Below are 27,205 nucleotides of genomic sequence, written 5' to 3' on the forward strand. Positions count from 1 at the left end.
AAATATTAAAATGGGAAGAAAATTTGTACCGGTAAAACTAAATCAAATGATATGTTTTGGGAAGAAAATATATAAATATATGTATATTTTGTTTTCATTTGTATTGTTTAAAATTAATTATTGCACTCGTGTTGCCTTTTGATTTGTTTTTTGTTTAAAGTATTCTTTGTTTTTTTCTTTTTTATTATTTAAGCAACAAATTAGGTAACAAAGATATGTGTGTCTGTGTGTAGGTGTGGGTGTGTATGTGTATTATCTATCTTTCGCTAGATCATCGTTGCACAGTGGTCTGAATTTGGCAGTTAATGTTTTCATTTGAATTTAACATCTATAATCTCCTCTTTGTTTAAAGGCCTCGTTTAGTTTTTATTAATGATGATCATTTAATGTTTATTAAGACAGTTTTGCATTCTCAAGATATGAAAATAATACGTTTTTTCTCAAGGTTCTTGGAAAATTGTTAGACCTTAGTGCATCGATCATCTATCCCTATGTGCTGCGTGTGTGTGTGTGTGTGTACTTATTTGACTCCTTTGAAAACAAGTTAGGCAATTTTTTTGCAGGCAAACATATTTTTGTTCGAAACTTGCTCGTTTCTGGCGCACATGAAACTAAATACATATGATGACTAGAAGCTAAAATGAATTGATTGTGCTTGTTTTACTTCTGGCATTTCTGTGCGCCAAAACAAAAATGTTTTTTTTTTTTTTTTGCTGAAAACTGCAGGAACTTCTTTTTGTTTTGTTTTTGTTGGTTTATAAATTGTTAAATATACACTTTAATTGTATAAATTGTTATTGTTTCTTCATCATCCTTATCATCTTCTTGTTTCATATCGGTTATTGCTGCCTATGTTTTTAATGCTACGTTTTACCACCTAAAAGAATTTTTAGTTTTCGTTTGCTTTTTTTGTCCATGCCTTTTCTTTTTTTTTTATAGTTTAAATTTAAATACAAAAGTTTGTTTTGTTTTCGGTTTTTGCTTATCGCCTTAATACTAGGTTTTTATTAGTTTTCTTTTTTTTTGTTTTCTGTTTTTTCGGCTACCCATTTAAATGTTTTACTTTATTTAGTTTAGTTTTAGTTGTTGTTTAAGTTTAAGAAACAGTCTTTTACTATGAATTCTAAACACGGTTAATTTGTGTGTGTGTGTGCGTGTGTTTATCGCGTGACTAAAAGAAAAATTGGGCACAAAAATCGTGAATCGAATAATGGTGAAAAGCAAAAGTTGAATTGAGGTAAGCAAAACATATAGAGCAGTGCTAGTCAAACTGTCGACTGACTATTTAGCTGGCTTGGCTATATCTGAAATAATGTTTCAATCATAATTACATAATATACAGACGACTAAATTTACTAAAAATTTAAAGGATTTTGTGCAAGCAATCAAAGCTTCTAAAACTGTATATGGTTGACGACAAAAAAAAAACAGTAATTAAAAAAAACATTCAAGAAAAAATATTAACAAATAATGTTTCTATTTTTTATCAACATTTTTGGCACAGGCAAATGGATAAGCAAACCAAAACCAAAATATAAACAAAAACCAGTAGATGCAATTAATCCCGGAAGTACCGGAATTTATCTATATCCTTGCAAAATGAACCACAAACTTATCAGATTGTATTGTCATTTGTTTGAATTTAAAATACGTCGTAAAATAAAGACTTTCTCTTGCATTAAACTAGAGCAATAATATTCTAAGATAGAGATTGGATATTGCTCTAAAAACCTTTACGATCTGTATACTCTGGCAAATAATTAAGACAGACATTGGAACAATAAATAATTATTGCACTATGAAAACTCTAAACAAATACAATTCATTTACATTTACATAAATTTCTTTTGCAAGGATACAGCAATGAAAAAAAAATAGTAATAATAAAAGGAACCAACTAAAAACAATTTAAAAATTGAACTAAACTATATAGGTAACTATATATATGTATGTATATGTATGTATAAGAGATGTATGTATAATTTTGTATATTTTTTCATGTGTAAGGTAAAATGTATATTGCATTTTCAACTGATCAAAGTATTAGCTTTTGTGCTTTACGCAATGAACAACCTTTTTAGTTTGCCACGCCTACAAATCATCTGTATGCTGCCTTCGAATATTGTGTGTGTTTTTGTTTGTATGTGTTTTTCTTTTCTTTTTTTTTTATATGTAAAACTAGACTTACATTTAAATTTAACTACAAAAATTTAGTATATATTTTTGGACTTGCAATGCGTTTGTTTCTTTTTCTTTCTTTTTCTTGTATCTTTAAATCTATATATAGATATATAGATATACATATATATAGATTGATAACTACTCTAGTTTTCCCTTCTTTCACTTAATTTTACTTTTGTTTTCTTGTTTTTTCTTTTAGTTCTTGTTGCTTACATTCAGTTGTTCAGTTGCTTGAAACTTGAAATTGGAATTGAAAATGGATTTTTGTTTTGCTTTGTTCTTGTTCGTTTGGTATTTTTGTTGTTTCTTTTTTTTTTTTTACAGAGTACGTTTTTGTTGTGTTTCTCATTTGTTGTTCCTAATAAATTATCTAATGCTTTTGTTGTTGTTGTTGTTCTTGTTGGCATGTTTGAAGTTGAGATAAAAGTTTTGCATAATCAAAATAAAGATTAAACAAGACAAACCTAAGCACTTATGATCGCTCCATTTAAGGCACGCAGCGGTATTGCTACGATCTCGTGTCATGCCCACTTCGCCGACCTGAAACGAAAAGAAGGGAAACATATGTGGTTAATATGTATAAAGAATTTCATATCATTGAAAAGTATAAATTTAAACAATTTAAAGTATAGTTTTAGGAGGGAACCGGTAATAAAAAGGGTTTTTCCCCTACTCTTTCTGTCTGTCTGTCTGTCTGTGTGATTTCTGTTGTAGTTCATTGCATGTTGCCGCACTGTCTGGCATTTTAAGTGCTTATGTTTGTGTGCGTACACACATATGAATGTTGTGTATGTGTGTGTGTACTTATTTATAGCCAAGCCCTTTACCAATGTCCGTCCCATGTCTTTGGCGTGCCTATCTCTCTCTCTCTGTCTCCCTCTATATGACTTTCACATCTAATGCCTTCTTGCACATCGCGTGTTTGCAAAGCACTAAAATGAAGTATAAATTCGGTCTGAGCCGTCGTTTTGTATACCCTACCATTTTCACAGGAAAGTCAAGAATTTTCAAATTAATCTACAATGAAGTCAAAAAGCTATGCCTCAGATTTCTTTAATTTTTAGTACTTCTTTTAACCTATTTTAATAACAAAGAACATTTTAAACCAAATTCTAAACATTTTTTGGTTAAAAATTACTTTCTTAGTAAAGTGTAGAGACTTTTTGCATTAGAGTGTATGAAAACAAAAATGTTTGTTATGCAAAAAGTTTTTTCTGCCAGTCCAAGCGGCAAGATATAGGCAGAAAAAAAAACACACAAAAAAGAAAAGAAAGAAAAACTAAGGTCACTGCACTTTTAGTTATCCCGAATGGCTAGGACTTAGTGCTGTAAAAAGCTTTTAAACGACAATACTAGGTGCCAAAAAGGTTAAAAATTGTTGCCTGCCAACAGGCGCAATGAATGGTTCAGCGAACAGGGAAATCCCCCAAAAAATGGCCAAAAAGCCTCCTCAATGCCTCTAAAACTCTAACGTGAATGGTAAATTTTAATGCTCAAGCTGCTTATGACAGCAAAGAACTTGGTCCTTGACTTGGCACAATGCCCGACGCCATGCCAAGAAAATTCACAAAAAAAATAAGATAGAGAGAGAGAGCGAAATGGAGGGACTTTGTATGCGAAGTATTTGCAAATTTATGACTAGCTATTGAAAGTATTTTGCCTACTTTTAGGCTGTCTTACTGTATATTAGGGCAACAAGAGAGGGAGAGAGATAAAAAAAAGTATGCATAAGTTGTTAAAAGAAGGAAAACTTGCATGCCAAACACAAACTGAACATAAAGAAGCTACCTACATACACACACACATACACTCTCGCATACACACACGCTCGACACAATTTACAGGCGAGCTTAATTTCTTTTTCCTATGCATTTGTTTTGCTGTTGTTACAGTTTACGAAGCATTGGCAAAGCTTAGATTTACATCCTATCGTCAAGCTAGCCACATGCAGGCACGCAAAGTTCTGTTTCGATTCTCATGTAGAGGGGCATTACTTAGATTCTCGCTCTCTGACAATTCGTTAGCGAAGCACTGCAAAACCAAAAACCAAAATAAAGAAAACAAAACAAAAAGAAACCAAAAAAAACAATATACATATATATTAGCTAATTATGGGGCCGTTCATTAAGTAGAAAACCAGATAGCCATAGGCTATCTTTATTTATTTTGAATTAATATACGCTTTGAAAAGAAGATTCTTATCCTTTTTAAACAAATAAGTTGAAAATCTATTTAATTAATATATTACTTTTATCTACAACGAGCACGAAAATCTGCTCAAAGTCCTGAGATGACAAATTCCTTTCCTTTTAATGAACGACCCTTTAAAGTTTAAACTAAAACAAGCTTTATTTAGAAGCAAATTCATGTCTGTCTCTTTTTACACTTTAAAAACTAAAGCTTCTCTATATATAAAGTCTCTCTTACCTGCTGCATATTTCGCCATTGACCACTCGCATCGTATTCAATGTCATTGTGGGCCATATCATTGCCATATGGGAATTGATTCGGTTTATCGACATTGGGGGGATCATCCGGTTGAGCTGGCGTTTCTGTGCCATAGAATATCATATCCCATTGAGTTATTTGTGCTGTAAAAATGAAAGGAATTTTTAGTTATTATACTGTGCCAAAACAACAACAAAAAAAAGGTTAAAGAACATATAAAATAAAAGAAAATAAACAAATGAATGGAAAGTAATCAATGGAAAAAATACTCTTAAACTCAAAAATATGTATAAAATACTCGCTACACAAAATTGTTGCAAAAATAGTTGTGTGTGATTTATTACGGAGAATGCGTAAGCGGGCAAACAACAAGTCGATGTCGATGTCGGTACGGGGCCAATAAATCTGCCATGATAAGGGGGGAACGAATAAAACAAAAATCAAGTGTCAAAAGATCAACGCAAAACTCAAAAAATTTAACATCAAAGTGAAATATGTTTCGCTGACATGAGGGAATAACAACAACAATCACGATGACGACGAGCAAACCAACAACAAGTGTAACAACTACAACTACAACTATAACTAACTAGTCCAAGTGCAGTTGCAAAAGTTGTAACTTGCAGCAAGAGTTCTGATTGATGAAAGCGACATACACACATACACACACACACACACACACTAAATTGATGAAACGAGGACTGGATGCCACCTCCTTCAATTCCTCTCAAAAAGTTTTTCTCTCAATGGAGGGAAAAAAGAATAAACGAGAAACAAATATGTATGAAAAGCAGAAAAACTCATGAGATGAGATGATAAAATATTGATTTCTACTCAGGCAAAGAACTGAAAACTTGAAAATAAAATCAAAATCAATAGCGATTAAAATGAGAAATAGAAGAAGGGGAAGAATTTTTGGCTACCATTTGGTCCATTGCCGCCATTTCTATTGCCTCCCTGTATTAGTTCAGGTGGCGATTGCGGGGCTAATATGGCATCGACATCCTCCTCATCGTCCTCTTCGTTTTCGATCTCCTCCTCCACCACCTCAACGGGGGTCATGACACCAGCGGCTGCCATCAGAAGTTGCTGTTTCTTAAGGATTTTCTGATCGGGCATAAAACTGCTTCCGCCCGCTGGCAAAGCTGGCAAGGATTGTGTCACAGTCTGTGTCTGGGCCTGCGAGGGCGGCGGTGGTGCTGATGGCGATTTCTTAGTGTTGCCCGGTTTACTATTCCCCCCTGTGGTGGGCTTAAACAATTCCACCTCAAATTGTTTGCCCTGTTTGCGAGGCGGATTGCTCATCTTGGGCTTGGATGGCGAACTGCTGCTCGAACCCTCATAGGGTTCCAGTTCGGGAAAGATGGCCTGTATCTTCTCATAACGCTCGAAGAGTTTGGGTATGCGGGAATCGGTGTTGCCATCCTTCACCTGTTTGGCCGCCTTCAGGGCCGGACGTGAATTGTTGCCACTTCGATTGCCACCGCTGGCGGAGATTTCACCAGTTACTTTGCGTGGCTTCTCGTCGTATGATTTTTCCCCCGAATTGGCCTTGGGCCTGGCAGTTTGCAGACCATTCTTGTCCTGCTTATTGGCTTTTCCAGACTGTTGCTGCTGCTGCTGTTGGGATATGCGGTAGTATTTGTTTTTGCTTGTGGTGCTGGATACCACTGTGGAGGCGGACGTGGTGCTGGTGCTGGTCTGCTCTTTTTGCTTATTCCCTTTGTTGCCACCTTGTCCCTTTTGATTGCCACCTTCTGGCTTGTTGTTGTTGTTCGCCTTATTCGCCTTGCCATTCGATTTGTTATTCCCCTTGCTGTTATTTGGCTTGCCCAGTATGACGCCATAAGTTGCCGAGATTTGCTGATATCCCTGCTTGGGAGGAGCTGGCATCGGATTCAGCAGCGGATTGTTGGTCACAAAGCTGGACTTATTGGGTGGCAATTTGCCCAGTGGCAACTTGGCTCCACCGGCCAAGTTGTTGGGTGGAATGCGTGGATACTGTGGCGAGTAAATCTGATGAAGATTGCTGGTGGTGCTGCTACTGCTTGTGTTTGGTGTGGTGGCTTCGGCGCTAGTGGTGCGCGGCACTGAGATCGGATCATTGGGATCGATGGCTTGCGTGGTGCCGTAGAATATCAATGACCATTCCCGTAGCAGGGCATGGCCTAGTGGTTAGTATTTTGGATGATCATGATGGGTGACAATTGGTGGTTAATGTTTCAGTGGTTCAGTAGTTCATGAGTCGTGAATATTCCACAGAAAGCGCAGCATGTAAAATGTTTTCGGTATTGTTAGACTTAACTCTAGTAAATCGGTGCGTAAAGGAAAGAAGCGGAATCTCAATTGGCCTAATTACTCACCCATATAGCGTCCTTCGTTGTGGATTTCCAATTGCCAGTTGCCATGTGGTGACTCTCCCCAAGTATGAACGGACATGAAGGGCCATTGATTGAAGCCCGAACGGGAATTGTCATGAATTCTGGAGAGTGAAATGATATTACACATCTGAAAGGACTTTCTATATTTCTCTCTCACTTACCGTGGTGTGAGCAGTGTGACCTTAGTGTTGGCTGGAGACTTTAAATACAATTGGATATCGCCGCGTCTCTGAGATGTCAGCGTTATCTTGGCCTGGACATGCTCCAGATAATTGACTGAGCGACAATGATTAACCGATAGCTGAAGTGTGATATGTGTGCGTGGCGGAATGACCCTAAATATAGAGAATGAATCAAGATTAGTATTACGTTTCCCTTCTTCCCACCCCCACCCACGTATCAGCCTCTAGCATCACCCCCTGCTTACTTATCCACATGAGGAGCATTGATCTCGCAACGCTGTTGCTCTGGCACCGTTTTCCAAGTCCTTGCCACCTGCACCATTTCGGCGGCATCCATGAGACCATAGCCAAATGAGTGACTCACACGTCGGCCCACACCATTGCGCGCCCAGTTGGAATCCTTAAGATTCCCCGGATGTGCTGTACGCACCACAATGTGCTGCAGATCGCGCCAGGTGAGATTCTGGTTCGATTGCAGCACCAAAGCTGCAATGCCGGCGGCGAGCGGTGCCGAGGCCGAGGTGCCCGTGTGCGAGACGGTGCACGAATGATGCAAGTCTGTGGTGACCACCTGCTTCTCGCTCTGCCCGCCGCTGCTGTAGGTGGTGGCTAGCGTGGAGCTGCATTTCTCCGAATACCATGGCACATGACCCTCCTCGGTGGCACTGGATATCGATAGAGTCCAAATCGAATTTGTATACCCATCACAATTGCAATTATCCTGCTCCCGGCCGCCATTGCCAGAGGCCCAAATGAAGATGCTTCCCTTGCCGCCACGTCCCTTTGTCGTGCCTTCGATGAAGGCTCGCGAGGCCAATTCCCCAGGACCATCCACTGTCTTGCCATCGTCATCGGGTCCCCACGAGGCACTGTAGATGTCGATGTGCTGCGGATTGAGCGAGAGCGAACGCGCCTCCACAGCATCGGTGACATCACCGTCCAGCATCCGCACACCGCCCACACTGGCTTCATAGGCAATGCCCACCGCACAGAACGAATTGTTGGCTGTGGCGGCCACTTCTCCGGCGCAACGTGTGCCATGTCGATTCGAGTCAGTCATATCGTAGTGCGGCATAGGATCATCATCATGGCTATTCACATCATACGAAGCTTTCGGATCCTAAGAAAAACAAAATCAAGCATTAAAGGGGAAAATCAAATGCGTCTTGAATTGAACTTACATAATTCTGTTCTATATCGGGATGATCGGATTCCAGTCCATCGTCGAGAATGGTGACAACGACACCTTTGCCCGTAATGCCTTGCTTCCAGGCACGTATCACATTCATATCAAGTCCAGGACCACGATTCTAAAAAGCAAATCAAAGTAAATTTTAATCCAATCATTTTTACTAGTTGAAAGAAACTTACCAAGTACCACATTTGCGGCCATTTGGCATCATCAAACCCCATCACATCCACCAAGGTCCGCGATGAGGTGCGCGATGGTCGCATTCGGATGAAATCTCGCTTGCTCCGGGATTTGGCTTTCTGCTGCTGGGCCCAATGGACGCGCTCATCGAAATCCAGACGCGTCTGATGATGTGTGGCAGGTGAGAGGGAACGCTTCGATACCTTGTGATGGGCAAAGTGATAATGATCATCGAAGATCTAAAATGGAGAAAAAATTAAATCAATTGTAGTAGGCTATACACAACACATTCATTTCGAAAGCAAAAACTATTGAGTAAACATTTCCCAGTTGAATCTACAGCATCCAGCATTCAGCATTCATCCAAGCAAATGGATAACATACGTAAAATAGCAAATCAACTCTTCACTCCGGGAGAAATTCGCCGCTTTCAGGCCATGAGCGAGAAGTATTTTAATATGCAAAATCTGAAGATGACCATGAAAAAGAGACCCGATTGGAGAAAATTGTGGAACGCTCGTTACTTTTCCACAATCAAAGATAGTGAGTAGCCCATGCATTTTATATTCGCGTTTGTCACTTGTCTCTGTTTAATTCACACAGAATGCTTTAAAGATAGGGAGTCTGAGAGTAGTACTCCTCCTACTCCACCTCCGTATGAGCCACATGATTCGCATCATTGGTATCCAGATCCTGAATTCTATAAGGATTTTGACAAAGTGGTTATGTTTCCCACTGGCGATCAATGGAAACAGCGGCCCAATACGAAGGGCAAAAAGGCTCCGCTTGTGGACCGGACCTTCCGGAGTAAATTTATAAACTTTGGACCAGCCCATCCGGCAGCTCATGGTGTGCTGCGCATGATCCTAGAGCTGGACAACGAGACAATTTTATCGGCCGATCCGCACATTGGCCTACTGCATCGTGGCACCGAGAAGTTAATCGAACATAAAACCTATTTACAGGCCTTGCCCTATTTCGATCGCCTGGACTATGTGTCCTGCATGGCCAATGAGCAGGCCTACTCGTTGGCTGTGGAGAAGCTATTGAATATAGAAGTGCCGCGACGTGCCAAATATATACGTACTTTATTTGCGGAGCTAATGCGCCTGACCAACCACACAATGGCCGTCTCTTCGGCCATTCTGGACTGTGGTGCCATTACGCCACTTTTCTGGCTCTTTGAGGAACGCGAGAAGATGTACGAGTTCTCGGAACGAGCTTCAGGAGCTCGAATGCATGCTTGCTATATACGACCGGGCGGAGTTGCCTCCGATATCCCATTGGGTTTCTCTGAGGATCTGTATGCGTTTATCACCCAGTTCAAGGATCGCCTTGATGAGGTTGAGGATGTGATTACGGATAATCGCATTTGGCGTATGCGAAACATTGGCATTGGTCAGATAACGGCCTACGAGGCCCTCAATTATGGATGCAGCGGTCCAGTACTGCGAGGTACTGGCATTAAATGGGATCTGCGTAAGCAACAGCCCTACGATGCGTATCCGGAGTTGGAATTCGATGTTGCTGTGGGTCGTAATGGCGATTGCTATGATCGCTATTTGGTTCGCATGTATGAGATGCGAGAATCGCTTCGCATTATCCAGCAATGTCTTGAGAAGATGCCTCTAGGAGAGATCAAGGTGGATGATCGAAAGATAACACCACCGCAAAGACGCAATATGAAATTGGGCATGGAGGATCTGATACATCATTTCAAGTATTTCTCGCAGGGCTTCGCTGTGCCACCAGGACAGACATACACAGCCGTGGAGAGTCCAAAGGGAGAATTCGGGGTCTATCTAGTCTCCGATGGGACTTCTCGTCCTTATCGCTGCAAAATACGTCCAGCTTCTTATGCTCATTTGGCCATGATGCGTAAAATTGCCCCCACGCACATGCTGGCCGATGTTTGTGCTATTATTGGATCACTGGATATTGTATTTGGGGAAATCGATCGCTAATTACACAAATTGAAGCAATAAAAGAGAAAACGGGGTGGAGTGAAGTAATCCCCCCTTTCTGTGTGTGAATCTGTGTGTGAAATTGAATTTATTAGTTTTCAAATTTATGCAAAATTGTTTTGATTTTGCGGCATCTGATGTGTCACCCAGTTCTATACAAAACAATGTTGCCAACACCCCATTAATTGAATTTCATTGTTTTAAAATTCTTTAGCAAATTGCATTTTGAATGCCAGACAATAAATGTGTGTGCACAGTGGGGGAGGAATAGTTACTTCAGCTATTTTGTAATTACAATTTCGCAGTAATGGAATTTTGTATTCCCCTCTTTTTTTTTTTGTTGTCAACATATTTGGCAAGTGTGTTGTAATGGATTTAATATGTAGATTACACTTCCTGGGCTTAAAAGCATTTTCGATTTTTGTATATTTCAGGTAAATATGTATAATTAGAATCAGTATTGAATAGGGTCAGCTACTACAAAATACACTTTGAAATTGTTTAATTTGTATTGCGAAGTGCAAATGCCAATATCCAGAGCATCCATGGAGGCCACAAAATTTGCAGATCGTTCAAAAAACTGACAAGCCTAAGGACTCAGAAATCATGTAAATGATTTAAAGTGCTGTATTTTAGACAGTTTTACTTTAAGGAGTTATTAAAAGTTGATTCCCCAAAGGAAAGTAGGTTGAAGAGGCAAAATTTTGATCCACATATTAGTAATTGTTTGTTTTAAAGTAAATTTCCGTTGTTGTGTCACTGGAAATTTTCAACCACTTTCAACATAAGCTACTACTACTTGCAGTTGACAACTCTGTCAGATGTCAGATTCAAAAGCCTTAAAATAACAGTCATAATAAAAATTCTTCCGTGTATTGTGTGTGTTGCCATTGTGCATGACTGCCAAAAACTTGCACATGACTGCAGCTTAATTGTAAGTATATTGGTCACACACACACATGAAGAAAGTGTGTGCTTGTGTGTGTGAAAGAGAGTGAGAGGGAGGACGACACACGCATCATTAAGCGCTTTACAAACACAGGTAAACGCATAAAAGTATGCAACACAATTTATTCATGCCCACAGCGGATGCCTTCGCCGATTTTGGGCAACAGCGGAAGCGGTTCCCTCTCCTTCAGTGTGCTGGCTGGCGTTTGTCATGAAATTTGAGAAGTGTATGTGTACGTGTGTGTTGACAGTATGCCACCACCGTTCACCATTCTCTTGGCCATACATCCGCCTGGTGGGCAACTACTGCTAAAATTTTAATTGCTGCTACTCTCACTCCCCCCCGACCTGCGTACGTGTCGCCCAGCGCTCAAAGCTCGTTTAGTTTTTATGCTCGTCGAGTGGTTTTTCGTATCTTCCTGTCTATCTCTCTTTCTCTTTATCAAGTTTATTAATTTATGCAACACAAACACACTCACACATACATACCCACCCAAAACACACGCACACACACACACTTGGGCATACATATTTGCTTTGTGACTTTCCATGCATATGCAATTTTTTGTGCCCAACATTTTAATTGAGTTTACTGGAAAAGTTAAGTTAATACTACATATACGTAATACATATACTATAGATATAGTTATAAATATATACATATATTACTATTCTGAAACGACTAAAAACTCTATGAGGGAGTGTGGGGAAATAGTGCGACAACAAAATGAAAGTGGATATAGGGATAGGGACACAGAGTCCAGTGTCCGGGCTTAGTTTTAATTGTTTTGTTGCGGTTTCAATTAAAATTGACTTACAAAACTCAACTGGGGATATCTTTTTTGGGCCATCAAATTTAAGTGGCAATGCGTTGGACGTTGATGGATTAATGGGCATTTCGTTTGTGCCTTTGTGCGGCAAATGCCATGGATGCCTCCTGTCAGGATATTAACTTTTACAAGCCATTTGCGTTTGAGAGCTCATAAATGTAAATGACAGATTTGTAGCATATGGAAATTGCATATGTATGTGACAGCGATAGAACGAAACAGATAAAGACAGATATACACAGAGAAACAGATAGAGAGAGGGAGAAACTAGAGACATGTAGAAAAGTCATATTCTGTAATGAAAATTAGTCTTGCTAAATTACAAAAATTATTCACTCGAGCATTGAATCTGTTTTTCGTTTTCTCTTCTTTTCTCTTTTTATTTTTTGTTCTCATATTTTTGGCTTGTTAATGTTCTCTCATATTAAATAGAATTTTCTAGTTGAAACGAATTTCTTCACGAACAACCAAGTTAGCTAATTTTCTAGTGCATTTATCACAGACAACCAAAAACGGACGATGGCATAAAAAGCAATAAAACCGCAACAAACAATTACGACCAACAAGCAGTGAAATGAGAAAAGGAGATACAGAGAAAGCGTGGGGATATGTTAAGCTGTGAATAATGCCGCCTCCATAAAAAGCTTTTAAAATTGTCAACAATTTAATTAATCAACTTGAGTGTGAGCCAAAGAGAGGGAGAGAAATGTATGTATTTGAGGACGAGACTGACAAATGTATGTACAATGCAGCAGACAGACGGAAGAGAGGTGAAAAAAGGTGTATCTACACATCGCAACCAAACTGGAGGCGTGGCATGGGAAGGGTCTTTAAATTAGCCCAGAAAAAAGAGCACCCACCATTTACTTTACCATGTGCTCAATTGCCATGGTAAATGGTTAATTTTTTAAACACCACGACAAAAAAAGAGTTGAATTGCTGAAGAGGTGACAACTCGACAGAAGGGGATCCGACTTCTATATAAATACGTGCAACGTTTAATTAACTGATAATTAATTTAGTGGTACTCAGAATAGAAATGCAGCTTGGATTTTCAATTAAGCGGGCGGTTGGTAGGGAAATCTGATAAAAGCCGACATGGAGGAAGCCTCATCAACACTTTTTACACCAAAAAAAAAAAAAATGTATCACTCACTGTTAAAAATGATGACAGAAACAGGTGCGCCCCAGCAACAGGGGCACATGGGGCATCACCCGAACGGACTGGGGGCCAAAAGAGTGATGCATACAAAAGCTGTGAAATGTCACACTCCGAAAAGCTGTGCTGAACGATGTCAACAGCAGTCCCATGTCAACGTGTACTCTCCCCCATTGCCCTTCCATCTTTCGGCCTGGCTTTCTGCTCTTGGTATCAAGACAGGGATTTTGTGTCATCATATGTGAGGTGGAAATATTGTAATTGAAAATATGTAAGAGTGCAGGCTAGCTGAAAGTGAAATATTCTCAAGTGAGATCAAAAATTAATGCAATATAGCATTCTGTTGTTCGATTTTCATATACCCTGTGATAAATTTAACTATCGTTTCACTAATATTGTATTTCTTTCCTTCAATACATACATATGTTATACTCAATAAGTTTCAGTTGCCAGAACATTTTTCAACCATATTGATCAAAAATAGCACATGGTTGGACCAGTCTAAAAACCTTATTTGTTTGCTCTATCTATTTTAAATTAATGCTTAATAAGCTTTAAAAGCTGGCCTGCAAATATATATTTAGTTTAATTAGTGCTTTTAAATCTTACAGGTTTGTATATTAATCTTGAATCGTTCAATATTAGCCCATAAGTATATGAGGGTCAAAACCTCAATATTAAGTTAACAAACTCATCAATTAATTAGTTGTTCTTAACATGTTAAAGGCCCATGAGTTATGGCCTAAAACCCAAACTACTTTAACCTAAGCTAATTGTGTGTATAAATATTCCTTCCTCACATATCCATATCCATTCAATTCAATAAAATCTTCACTGAGGATCTTAAAGCATATTCTGCTTAAATGAGGCAACTTACGAATGGGATTCTCCTGGCAATATGTTTCTTCAATCACTCGATGCTCCGAGTTGCCATAGTTATATAAATATTTAGCTATATATATATATTCGTATCCTACATGCATTTCTTATGTATGCATGTAAATGTATATTCCTATGTGTGTGTGTGTGTGTGTGTTTTCGGTGTCGGTGTGTTGATGCCCTTTATGTGTTGCCCTTTGTTGCCCCATCAACACAACGATGCCATAATAATGAAAACAATTGTATTGTTATTCGACTGGGCGGCAAAGTTCATTTGCTCGGGGGCAGCGGGGATGGTTTTGAGAGGCTTTTGTTAAAATATTTATAGAAAATGGCGACAATTTGTACCAAACAATTGCAGGTCAGAGGTTACTGCTGCTTGTTATTGTTGTTGGTATTGGTTTTTAAATTGTTAAAAAGTTATGTAAACATTTGCAGTGACAGGGTTGCCCAGCGCCACTATTGAGAAACACATATTTGTGTTGCATATTTTAAGGCGGGAAAGGTTGAGTTCTGGAATTGATTTTGTTTTTTATGCGTAGGTCTTCCTACTAGAGTGTTTTTCCAAAATATATACATATACTTTTTGCGGCTTTCTCTTATTAAGTTGTTGAGAGAGAAACAGTTTTTTCGGGCAGCTTTGGGCGACTTTTATGAAAGATAAACAAAACTGTTTTTGCGGCAGACCTGCGTCCTCTATCCATATGCCAGCTTTCCACAACTTCTGCCCTTAGTACACTCGCACCAGCAGCCAAGGGCATGTACTACCCTTAGATGAAGCCAGAAACCTCTTAGACAGCAACGCACATAATTGTTTACATGGGTGAGATTGAGACTATCTTTCTTTTCCCCCTGTTGTTTTTTTGCAATCAGGTAAAAGACGACGAGTTTGCAACCCTTGGTCCTGACCCACTCTCTCGCCTGTCCCTTCCTGGTCTACTCTAGCCCAAACTGTCCCCTGTGGGTCTAGCTTAGGTCTGGCTCGTTGTGAGGGTAGAGCACGCAAATTTAATAAACCCAGAGATCAGCTGTTGTAAATATTTTTTTTTGGCCTTCTTTCTACTTTGGTCTTAATGGCAATTGGGGGAGCAATATCTTTTGCGAATCTATGGCATATCTTAAGGGGGTTGCTTTACTTTTTCCTCGGTACCCTTTTCATATACTGTAGACATTTCCTCATGGGCATCAACAAAATCTATAGCAGACAATGTAAAGGCTCGAGATTTGGTTAAGGACTTCTGGTGAGCCAATAAAATGAGTTGCTAGTTGCCTACCAATATGATAAAAAGGTTTTAAAGGATGCAGCAAGTCCTCGACATAAAAATCTATTTAATTTCAAACTACTTATTATGCAGACTTTAAGATTTACATTGGCTCTTGTCGCGTCATTTATTACTTCAATTCGACCATAATTAATTATTGAATTTTATTGGCTATTATAATATTGCATTTACTTTATGCATTTTAAACATTTTCACCCACCCAAACGAATAATTTACGATTCACATTAAATGTGGAAAAATCAATTTATAAACAGGTAGAAATTATTTCCTTTTCCGGCTGCTGCTCCTGCTGCTGCTGCTGCTCAATCCATAATTTGATTCATTGTTGGAAATTAATTGAAAAGAAAAACGCAATTGTATATTGTATATTATAAGCCAAAGCGTTGACTGTAAAAATATAAATGACAATGACAACAACAGAACCAGCAACAGCAACAGCAGCACCAACGCCAACGACAATAACATCAAGTGCATACCCACATATAGGAGTGTCATTTAAATTGATGCCACTGAAAAGCGTAACGAATTGTATAACAATTTATCGTATACATATATTTAAATATCAACGAAAAGGACCAATGGAAAATGTTCATTATAATTGGAAATAAATAAAATGAAATGAAATTTGAAATGGAAAAATAGTGCAGAGGGAAGAAAAATGTTTCGTGTATCGGAATAATACCTAAAAGTTTGGTCAACAACTCTGACTTTGACTCTGGGCCAGCAATCGATAAATACCCTGTGTAAGTATAGACGGAAATTGCTGACCGTAAGGACACTTATGTCAGATCAGACAGATGCATAGAGCCAGCCAGAGAGGTCACAGCTGTTGCAACAAATGTAAGTTTAATGTGATTGAGTCGGTTTAAAGAAAGCCATTCTTTTATTTATCCAGAAGAGGACAGACATAAAGACATGACACAGAACCCGGACCAACGCAGTCCAAGGGGGAAGAGACCAGCAGAAGACCATAGCAGAATAGGGACAACGATTTTCATTTACAATGTGGCCAGAGGAAAAAAAAAAGAGGAGGCGGTACCCCCCTTTCCCTTCCTCACCCCGACCACTGCCACCAATACCACGCTTTGTGGCCCGCATGCAGTTGGTTTTGTACAGAGAGCACACAGAGAGAATTTATTGACTTTTGACAGGACCAGCAACAGAAATAGTAGCAATCAAGGCTGTAAAATGTCACAGAAATCAAGTTAAAACAGCGGCTGAAAAATGTTCGATACATAAGTCAAGGCAAAACCAAATTGAAATCTTTAAATTTCATTCTTTAAAAGTCTTTATTTAAGAGCTTAAACTAAAGAGAAAAACTTTAATTTGATAAATGCCGATTTTCCAACTTGGTTAAATTTGTTACTCAATTAGTTCGCAAATGAATAACCAAACTTTATTTTGGATCTTTCATTTGCAACTTTGACTTAAGGGTTTGAGAGTAAACCTAATTTGGCCACTAATTTCGTAAAGAAGTTCCAACCCGTGGAAACGAGAAATCCTTAACCAATCCTTTGCATAACACTAGCTTTGGATAGGGTAAAGGTATTTCAAGTGTCGGTGCTTGACTTGAACTTTGAGTAAACATTTAAAAATTTCAATACATGGTCAATACGGAGCAATAGTTGGATAGATACTAGATCCATGTTGTCACAGCTTGGCTGGCACATGTGAATAAATGGGTGGGGAAAAATAGAATTAATAATGCTCTCTTGCTGGCATTGTTCTTGCTTGCTTCTCTCCATTCATTGTTTAACTCTGTACTCCGAAAGCCGAACTCCTCCTAAACTCAAACATGCAATGCAGAAATTGTGAAATATTTTTGCATTTCAATTGCCAGCATCAGTTGTGTGGCACGCATTGAAAGATTGGACATGGGACAAAAGGGGACGATGGAGCAATGGGGGGCAATACGCCTTTTGTGAAAGAAATTGATTGCACTTGCGGGGGAGTTGGAGTCAATGATGTTGTCGTACGATTTGGGGATTGCAACCAAAAACCTTGTCCACCATTCAATGATGGCGATGATGATGATGACCTCATTTGCTTGAGTAATGATGCCACTTGCTTGCCCATTTCTAGTTGGAAAGCTTAGCCGAACATTTATCGCTTGCAATACAAAACGATTTTCATTGCAATTGGTTTTCGTTCCGTTCGTTTTCTTCGATACGCCCGTATTTTCTTTATTTGCTTTTTAGTTGTTTCCTAATGAAATGCGAAATTTCTTTGTCGTTTGTCATGCACTCGGAGACTCTTTTGTCTCCGTCTCCTCGCTTTGGGGAAATCAAATTGATTCGTTAGGTTTTGGCAGCAAATCTGTCTTTTGTTAGCTAAATTGATTGAAATTAGGTTTCGTTTCGATACATCTTCCTCATTAAAGGCAACTGCTATGCGTTTGCTAGTCTACTTTTCTGTGTGGAAATTCTTTCGTTTGCAAAATGTGGCATGCCACCAATGCGACTTCAAAGAAGCAACCGAACTCGAGGCAAGAGTTGAGTGAGTGTGTGTATCACATATTATTGCAATTCAAAGACGAAGCATTTCTCTGTCACAGTAAAAGCTAACTGGGCAGAGAGATGCTTGAGAATTCATAAAATAAGACTATGCCAAATGGGGTGGCGGGGGGAAAAAAAAAACTGTTGCTGGCATGTCAAAGAAATGAAACGAGGAAAAATGGTTCTCATAATTCCACGTTCTCTTTTTTTTTTTTTAATAAAAAATGTTCATCAAATCTTCAAAGGACTTTGGTTGCCTTAGCAATATACGCAACGAGTACACTTTTTAAATGTACACGCCCAAAGGTTTGTCATATATGTATATAGATTCTGATCCATATTGATTTTGGTTGAACTTTTCTGCATTTCCTGCTTGACTTAAATTAAAGCAAACTAAAAATAATCATAACATATATAAATATACATATTTCCCAGCCATCGTTCTAGGTCCCTGACACAAATTGACTTCGACAGCAGAAAAACACAAGGCGACAAAGGATTTTATAAGGGACAAGTGGGAGAAATGGGCCATCGGGAAGCTCATCGAATACAAATATGCAATATAGAAATATAAATAACACACAATAACAAAGCATCACAATAAATATATACACCTCCATGCGTACGAGGGCAAACCTCTCTTTAGATTTTCCTCCAGCATACGTGCACTTAGACTTTGAGTGCTACTTCTTAAAGGAATCCAACTAATGCATTCCCAAGTATCACCTTCACTTCAAAAGCAAAAGATTTATCGACAGTTTACTACTTTAGTCTTAAACTAACATTTATAGTTTGGATAACTCGATACTGACTTCTAATCACCCTAAATTTTGTTATTTGATTTTATGCGATTTTAATAAAATGTTATATTATAAAAACGTTTAGTTAAGGCTTAAACGACAATATTTTCATACTCAATGCATTAAACTTTATCGATTTAAAAAATTTCTCTATAACTTTTCCTCATTTTTGTCGGTTTTTTTATAGAGAAAAATACGTTAAAAGAAACCTTCCAAATTGCTACAAAATAATCTGCATGAAAACTCAATAGATTTTTTTTTTGCTTTGTTTTGTTGCTGGCAAAGGGAAAAGGAAAACTCGTCAAAAGTTAAATTACTTTAAACTTATGCTGGGAGAATAATAGTAATAGTACGTAAAGCTAAGCAGAGAAAGGGAAAAAATTAAAACTTTTTAACAAAAGCCTTTTGATAGAAACAATGGCTAAGGATTGCGGGCAAGTGGGGAGAAAAATGCATTTAAGTTTGCAGAATCAGCACTCAACAAAAACAAAAAGGCAAAAAGCTTGCTAAAGTGAAAAAATTTGTAACAACTTTAGTATACATATAAAAATATAGTTTTATTACAGCAATAATCAGATCGTCAATCAGAGGTCCCATGGCATAACATATTGCAAATCATTTCTATTTATGTTCCACCCCGTTGTCTTCCTGCTCCTTCTCAACATATTTCCCCGTTTCTGATGAGTTGCCAGTGGCAACATCAAATGAAACCATTAAAGTGCAAATGTGCAACGAATTGGCAATTGGCAGCTGAACGTTAGATGAAAAATATGATTGCAATACATTAATCAAAATTTCCGAGGTGATTTTGTTTTTCCCGTTTTTCTTTACACTCTTGGGGTGGTTTTCCACCCATTTTGAGGGCATGCGAGGGCGGTATAGACGCCGTAACTTTTCCAATAATGCAATACAAATACGTTTCGACTGTGCGTCAATATGGAAGGTATGGGAGGTAAGGAAAATGGAAAAGGTTTTTAGTTGCAGCGGATAGAATTATTATTATGAGTGCTGTTTGCTGAGGGGAGGAAGAAATATCTGCTCAATGGCTTTTAAGGGCTGTTTTCGTACCAATCTAATGGAGAAATATGAGACATAATTTGTGGAGCGTGGCAAGGATAAAAGGAACGGAAAGCCAAAATGATCTGCAAAACAATTTCTTGTCTTATGATGATTACCTCTATTTGTGAGTAGGTTTATTTTCGTCTTAAAGAGCATGTTAAGAAGAAATTATTGGTCTACATAGATAGATAAATCAGCTAACCTGTCAGAAGAGTATACAAAACTTGGGCAAAGGAAATGAAAACCATAAATCGAACTCAAGTTACCTAATTAAGCGAAAAAATAATGAAAAGAAAAGGAAACGTTGTTTTTCTAAATTGCTCTTCGATTGCTTAAAAAAACAAAATGATAAAAATTAAAAAAAATATAAACGGAAAATTCAATTTAACAAAATGAATAAGACACGCCGGCAGAAAGACCGTTTGCGTATGTATGAGTGGGGGTATATGAGAATGTGTGTGAATAATGGCAAAAGTTTTTTTCGTTCAAGACGGAAATTTATGTGAGCTTAAATAAACATCAACGACGGAAAAGTGGAAAAAACTTAGAGGCAGGCATGAAAAACCAAGAATGCGAGAGACAGAAAGGAAGACCAAGTAAGGCGAAGACACACAAAACATATGTTAAATTTCGAAGAATTTAATGAAGCAGCCAACACAAAATGTTGGTAAGAACGAAAGAACGAACAAACAAACGAACGAACGAACACTTAAAACAATGTCAGCATAGAAGAGAAGTTAAAGGCTTTTGGCTTTAGTGGTTTGGTTTTGTTGTACAACTCGGTTGGCATTTGAGACGAGTTGCTTGCTTGTAGCCCAGTTTAAAACTATATATAATAACAACTAGGGGAGGGGTTCAGTCGAGCGGCAAGCCACGGGAACGTGACGCGGTACAGAGAGGTAGGGGAAAGAAGCACAACATTGAATATGCAACAAAAACAATAACATGAGCAAAACGAAAACAAAAAAAAAGAAGAAAATTTGTTGCATTCTTAGAGGAGAAAGTTGTGCGTGCGTGCCTCGTCAAGGACTTCCTCTAAGAGGGGAGAAACAAAAAGGCGATATAAACACAGCTGCGATTCGATGGGGTTATGTGTTTTGGTGTGTTTCTATGTGTTGTCGCTTGCTTACAAAGGTTCGTGGAAAGTTAATAGCCTGCAACATGCACTTGAAAACTTTAGACTTCAAGTCTTTGTTAAATAAAGTGAATGTCTGACATGGATATAAGGAAAACTAGACACACAGAGATAAAGAAAATGGCATTTTGTGCAATTTAAGCATACACTTTCGACTTGTTTATAAATTTTGAAATACTTTTTATTCACACATATTCAAGAGCATCAAGCTTATTGTGCTCATCCCGCATGGCGTTCATTTCAATTGTCAGACACTCACACGGCTAAACGCGTTTTGCTCGCCCCCAAGGCAGGAACCCCCTTTCCCGCCTGTTGCCGCCATCAACCGAATCTCAACCAGGTGTGAAATACGTGCGTTGTTTAATTCAAAACCAAAAACAAAAAAAAAAATAGAATGGGTTAACTTTTTGCGCGCTCGCTGAAAAGTATGCAAAGAAAATGCAATGCGCAACATTTTAACATTGTTTATGGTACTCTCGCATTCACTCTGCTTACTTCCATCTCACTTGCACTCACGTGTTTACTGATAGACATTCACACTCAGCTAGTTCGTTGCACAAATTTAGCGTTGCATATTTTGTGGCGCTTGAAACAATTTTTTTATATGGCAATTTGCCAAGCGAGCGATGCTCTCGAGCAACAACCGAGCAGAAAAACAGAATGAAACACACACAAACACAATAAGAGAAACAGAGAGAGACAGAGAGGGAGAGAGATAAAGAAAGAGGCAGATGCAGAGAATCAACGAGGCTTGGCATATAACGGAATTGTTGCGGTTAAACGAATGCCGTGTATAGTGTGAACACCAGAGAGAAGGAGAGAGAAAGAGTGACATCTACTAATACCTGACCAAGTTTCTGTTGCAACGAGCTTCTTTCTAGTTTACCTTGAATGGCTTTTGCCTTGAACGCATTTTTCACACATGTTAAGTGCCTCTAACCTACTCCACATTCCTCTCTTACCACAGCTCCCTTTCTTTACCACAACCACTCTTTGTTGTTCAATAAATAGCTGGTAGCAGCAGCAAGATGGCTGCCACTGCCCTGCCAACTCAACTTGTGTCCATTTTTCTTCACTCTCTCTCTCTCTCTCTCTCGCTCTTTCTCTCTGCTTTTCTATTTCCTTTGCAACATCATCCTCTTGGTAGCCCATAAAAATGTCCAAAAATTGTTGCATACCTACCAGCTCAGTGGCATGGCTCAAGTGTTGCCACAGTTTCATGTGCTTTTTACGACACTTGTTCACTTCTTACCCTATGTTAGCTAGGGGGCCCTACTCATCCAACCTATACCCTCTCCATTCCTCACTCTCCTACCCCGAGCATAGCCTTTCAAAGGCATAATTTGACAGCAAATTGTTCAGTTTATAACCATACCGTAAATATTCCCTCAACTTTTGCCCATGCAAAAATATTCCATATACATTGTGGCATATATCTAGCGGATATACTAATACATATATATGTGTAAGCCACAGGCTGACCACAGAGTGGCAACACAAAAAAATCTCTTAGCCTGGCTTTAATGCAACAAAGTCTGAGCTTCTTTATACCATTGGGTTTTGCTTGTTGGCAGGAGGAGTCAAGGCCCAAATGAGTTTTAGTTTGCCGTGTTTTTGCCCCCTTTTGCTTTTATTAAGAAATCTCTTAATTCACACAAATTTTATAGTACTTAAGCGGATTGTGTTATGGAAAAAGTAGAAACACTATAACTAAGATTAGAAATGTTAAATTAAATTGTTTTTATATGCCAGTCGGTTTATTGCAGTTACACTTTTTAATCACAAAGTAAAACTTGATGTAAAATATTTGCCTGCACTTAATTGTGACTAAAATTAAATTGTGCAGAGAAAGTTTCATTTACATTTAAGCGCTTAAATTCATATTTCTTTGCCAATTGAGGCAAAAATCAGAAAATTGCATTTAACCCAGCCGAGGCATTCTCTATAAATGTGTGTGTGTGTGTTTGTGTATACCGACTGAAAGGCCCGAAAGGACTTTCAGGTAATTTGAACTAACAAAACAGAGAGAAAGAGTCAGGTCAGAGCTATGGAGAGCAGGGCTAACGCCGGGGGATGGCGGCAATGGTGTCTAGGGAGGCTCGTTGTTGCTGCCTGCTCTCAGTCTGACTGAGTGGGTCAGAGTTTGCCATATTCCATTTGGTTAACCAAAAGTTACGTGTTTTCATTTTTTCCTCTTCCCTATCCGCATAGTTTTTTTTGTTTTTTTTTTTCTCTTTTTTTTGGCGGCGTAGAGCTTTGAATGTTTCTCTCTCTTTTCTTTTTTTTTTTTTTTGCTTTTAGCTGGCCATGAAACAATTTGGAGTGGAGCGCGCCTGATGGTATGCAACACATTATTTGCTTTATATTAGCGCATGTCCTTGCTATCCACTCGGAACAGTAGCCCTGGCGTGTCATATAAATTAGCAACAATGAAGAAATTGCAAAATTTACGAGTCCCACAGGAGAAGCGAATCCATGCGAATAAGAGACTTCACCATTTGGCTCGCTGAATGTGTTTTTAAAAATGTCTGACGGTCGCATTAATGACAGAGATCTCGTTCCTTTTGCCTCTTGCTGCTGTTCATGTGCGTGTTTGGCCTGTGGCTTTTGCCTCGTTATTGCCTGTTAAGGTTCACTGAATTGTGGGTAGTTTGGTGGTACAAAACAAACAGAGATACAGACATTGAAGCAAAAAGCGAGTGAGAGAGAGAGAGATTGCACCGCTTCTGTTTTTTTCCCCATTTTCCTTTTTTTTTTGCGCCCGCTTACTTCTCGCCTGTGTGTATATTAATTGAAAGTCGCTTTTCACCAGCGGTTTTAACGGCCTGAGCCCTAGTCTGATAGCCCACAGTCTGACGTCTGCTGTCCTCTGGGCTTTGGGTTCGCCCCCATTTCTTTTTTTTTGTACTTCTTGTTAGGCTTTATTTGGTATATTCGATGAAAGGTAAACATATCGAATACGATCCTGTTGCCAGGCTTTCAATGGAATTATAAGTGAGCTGCCATTTTATGTGTGGGGATATACATATACATTTACTTACACCAGTAAAGGGAAAGCCAATTTAGTTTCAACTTGGCCAATCTGCAAATTTGACATATAAGTTAATTAACTAACTTTGCCTAGTTACCTAGTAACACTTGGAGTTATGCCCCCTCACATTCCTCACACTTTTCATACATTAATTTCCATTAGAGTGACTTTCGCTTTCCGCCAACTGGCTGAGCACCCACCCACCAAAAAAAAAAGGTTTATTGCTCCTACGTTTTTATGAGACGCAATTGGTTGCGCCCGAAATGTATGTACATAGAAAGACACACTTGACAGGACACGGTAAGGACGAGGTATGTGGCAACAGCAACAGGAAAGGAGATTCTAGCGGAATCTAATTAAGCAGCCTGCCTATGGAGCTGCGTTAATATCCTGGGGCCGTTTTGGGCCATAAAAAGTGAAGACCAAGTTTTGTCAATTGGCCATTTTTGGGCTCTTTACGACCGTGCCAATATGCACTAAAATTCTTTCAAAAATTTATGCCAACAAGCAGACGCAAGCAAGCATATATTAAGTATACCACATGTTGTGTTCCGCCTAATATTTAATTTTCCTTTTTGCCTTTGGCAGCAATAAAAACCCAAAAACCGAAAAACGAGAGAAAAAAAAACTCACAACGGAATCAACGGAAAAACAAAATTTTAATTGGATTTCCGCTTTTCTTTTGCCTCTCTCATTATTAATTATGCTAGAGACGTAGAGAATTATAGACACAGTCAGAGAGACAGAAAGAGAGAGAGCGGGTGAGTGGCCGAGGAGGAGCGTACTAAATATTGTTTGCCAAATTCATTTCATTTTCCAGCCATTTTTTTCAAATTTGTTTTAGTCTTTCAAATTTATGATTTATAAGATTAACACAACAAAAATTTTTGTTTTTTGCCTTTTTTTCCTTCACATTTTTGGGGTGCGGATGTTTGTTTGTTTATTTGTTTTTGTCTGGCCTTCCGCTAGGAATAATGAAAATTTCCAGCTGCGATTATTTATTATCAAATTTGCACATTTTTATGATGCCCTTATTAACAAAGGGTGTATGCATTTGGACTTACAGTTGGCGATTTAAAGACTACAATGATGGAAGAAAATATAACATTCAGGACCTATTAAGAGAGAAGCACAAAGTACATTAGTCATCACCCTTTTACAATATCTTAATCAGATAGGGTAAAAAAACAACTACGACTTGGAGTCTTTTAAGTTCCTTTCTTTTTGTTTGAGTTTTTCTGCTCTTTTGTTTTGTCTGGCTAAATGAATAAAGACACGACCCAAAAATATAACTAAATTTGGGTTTGTACATTCGTGTTTCCGTTTTCATTTTCATTTCCCTTGTTTTTTGTCCAAAAATTTAAGAGGCTGTAGAAAAAAGTGCAACTTAATTCAATTTATTTAACAAATTGACTGCCACAAAAGGCCTGACCAAGTCAAGTCCCACTTGAGAGGCAGTGAGAGGATCCAGCAGCAGACCGAAACCCCGGACACAGGCGCACAACATCCGGGCCAAGTGTCTGTAACATATGCAAATTGAGAAATCGCTTAGGAAGCTACTTCTCTTTTTCACTCCCTCTCTCTCTCTCCCAATTCCTTTATATTTTATTTTTTCATTTTTGGTTTAAATTTTTTTGAATTCTCACATATTCGAGTCGGGAACTGAAATTGAGACTGGCTTTAAAATAATTGTCACGTAAAAGTAATTTGTAAGAGTAATATATGTAAATGGTAACAACAAAAAAAGGCCAAGTGAACTATTCAGTCATTCAAAGATAAAACCAAAATCAAATTCAAACAAAATTTTAATTTTTTTACCTTAAAATCTGGAACAAAAATTTAAGGGCAAATTATTTAATCTGTATTTGACTCGTTTTCGTTTTTGGGTTTGCTCTAACAAAAGACGTGTAAAATTTACTAGAGAATAAAGTCAATAACAATGAAAAGACTAAATGTGTGTGTGTGTTGAATTATTTATGCGCAGACAAGAAGACGAGAAAAACAACAATACTGAGGCCAGCAACAATATGGCCGAAAGGGAAGTTGAAAAAAGGTTAAACCAGAGGAGAACGTGCAATGAGACAAATAAACCCAGACACATGAGACACGCACATCCTCTCAGACACACACACTTGCACCCAATAACACTTTGTTACACCTACATGGACATACACCCACACACACACACACAGACACAGACATTCAAACTCCCAACCGTAATGGGCACATGGCGCGTTGGCTCTAACAAAAGGCAGTTAGTTTTTGACTTTCGGTTGCCGCATCTCTTTTTTTTTTAATACCCTTCAACAGATTAGATATACGTCATTTTTTCAAAAGGTCATAAGCTACACAGGATTTCAGATTTCTAAGTGAAATTTTTCTATAATAAAAAAAAGTTCGAATAATCATACTTCAATTTATGTGTATCGTGTATGTATTTTACTTTTACTTACTTTTACTTTTATAAAAAAGACCTTCAGAACCATCGTTAAGACTTTTTTAATCTAATGAAATAATTTCTGATTAATGCTTTAAATTTTAATAAATTTCCATTTAAATAATTTAGATAAAGCAAGTTAAAATTCCATTCTCTAGGGACAACTATTCCTATTCAGCTCATAATTTGTCTATTTCTATCTTTTGCCTACATTCATTTTTAGAGATGAACATTTTAAAACTTGTTGGAAAATACCAAACAATATTATTTACGTTCATTCTCTATAAGTATAAACCAGTTTTACTCTCATCCAACAAGGGTATTCAATAGTCAGTTATTAAGAAACCAAAGGGTTTTGTATTCATGTTGTTGCTACCCTTTTTCCTGCTAACTGTTTGGGGAAAGCCTTCGTCTTCTTTATAGTCGTCGCCAAGCTGTCTGGCCTGACTTTTCGTATTTCGTTTCGCTTTTTCGTTTCTCTGGTTTTTTTTTTTTTGCTTTTTTGTTTTTTGGGTGCCTTATAAATTATGAACAAAATGCCAAACTGTGTTTCCTTGTTCGTTTCACAACATAATTGTCTGTTTCATGTGGGGGCCACGCTGGGTGTGGCTATGAATGTGT

At 38.3% G+C, this 27,205-nt stretch overlaps 2 protein-coding genes across 3 annotated transcripts in view; one reads left to right on the forward strand and one right to left on the reverse strand.

The window, feature by feature from the left end:
• The window catches only part of LOC6647595 (furin-like protease 1), a 53,047-nt gene that overhangs the window by 3,437 nt on the left and 22,405 nt on the right, over nucleotides 1-27,205 (reverse strand). Inside the window, exons 3-10 of one of the 2 annotated variants that reach the window (XM_023178736.2) lie at nucleotides 8,564-8,803; nucleotides 8,374-8,502; nucleotides 7,438-8,312; nucleotides 7,172-7,345; nucleotides 6,993-7,111; nucleotides 5,553-6,797; nucleotides 4,609-4,772; nucleotides 2,646-2,721 (exon numbers count right to left, since the gene is read on the reverse strand). In XM_023178736.2, the coding sequence (XP_023034504.1) occupies nucleotides 2,646-2,721; nucleotides 4,609-4,772; nucleotides 5,553-6,797; nucleotides 6,993-7,111; nucleotides 7,172-7,345; nucleotides 7,438-8,312; nucleotides 8,374-8,502; nucleotides 8,564-8,803 (3,022 nt within the window). The remainder of the gene's footprint in view (nucleotides 1-2,645; nucleotides 2,722-4,608; nucleotides 4,773-5,552; nucleotides 6,798-6,992; nucleotides 7,112-7,171; nucleotides 7,346-7,437; nucleotides 8,313-8,373; nucleotides 8,503-8,563; nucleotides 8,804-27,205) is intronic. The other variant, XM_023178737.2, reaches the window with a different exon arrangement.
• Nucleotides 8,830-10,597, forward strand: LOC6647597 (NADH-quinone oxidoreductase subunit D). Its single transcript, XM_002070296.3, has 2 exons — nucleotides 8,830-9,107; nucleotides 9,168-10,597. Exons 1-2 carry the CDS (start codon nucleotides 8,936-8,938, stop codon nucleotides 10,526-10,528), a joined length of 1,533 nt encoding a protein of 510 aa, XP_002070332.1. The 5' UTR covers nucleotides 8,830-8,935; the 3' UTR covers nucleotides 10,529-10,597.

The sequence above is a fragment of the Drosophila willistoni genome, chromosome 3R (assembly GCF_018902025.1).
Source record: "Drosophila willistoni isolate 14030-0811.24 chromosome 3R, UCI_dwil_1.1, whole genome shotgun sequence".
Lineage (NCBI taxonomy): Eukaryota > Metazoa > Arthropoda > Insecta > Diptera > Drosophilidae > Drosophila > Drosophila willistoni.

Coding starts and splice junctions, on each gene's coding strand:
- LOC6647597 (XM_002070296.3), top strand. CDS start 8,936: ATGGATAACATACGTAAAATAGCAAATCAACTCTTCACTCCGGGAGAA. Junction 9,108..9,167: donor CTTTTCCACAATCAAAGATA/GTGAGTAGCCCA, acceptor TAATTCACACAG/AATGCTTTAAAGATAGGGAG.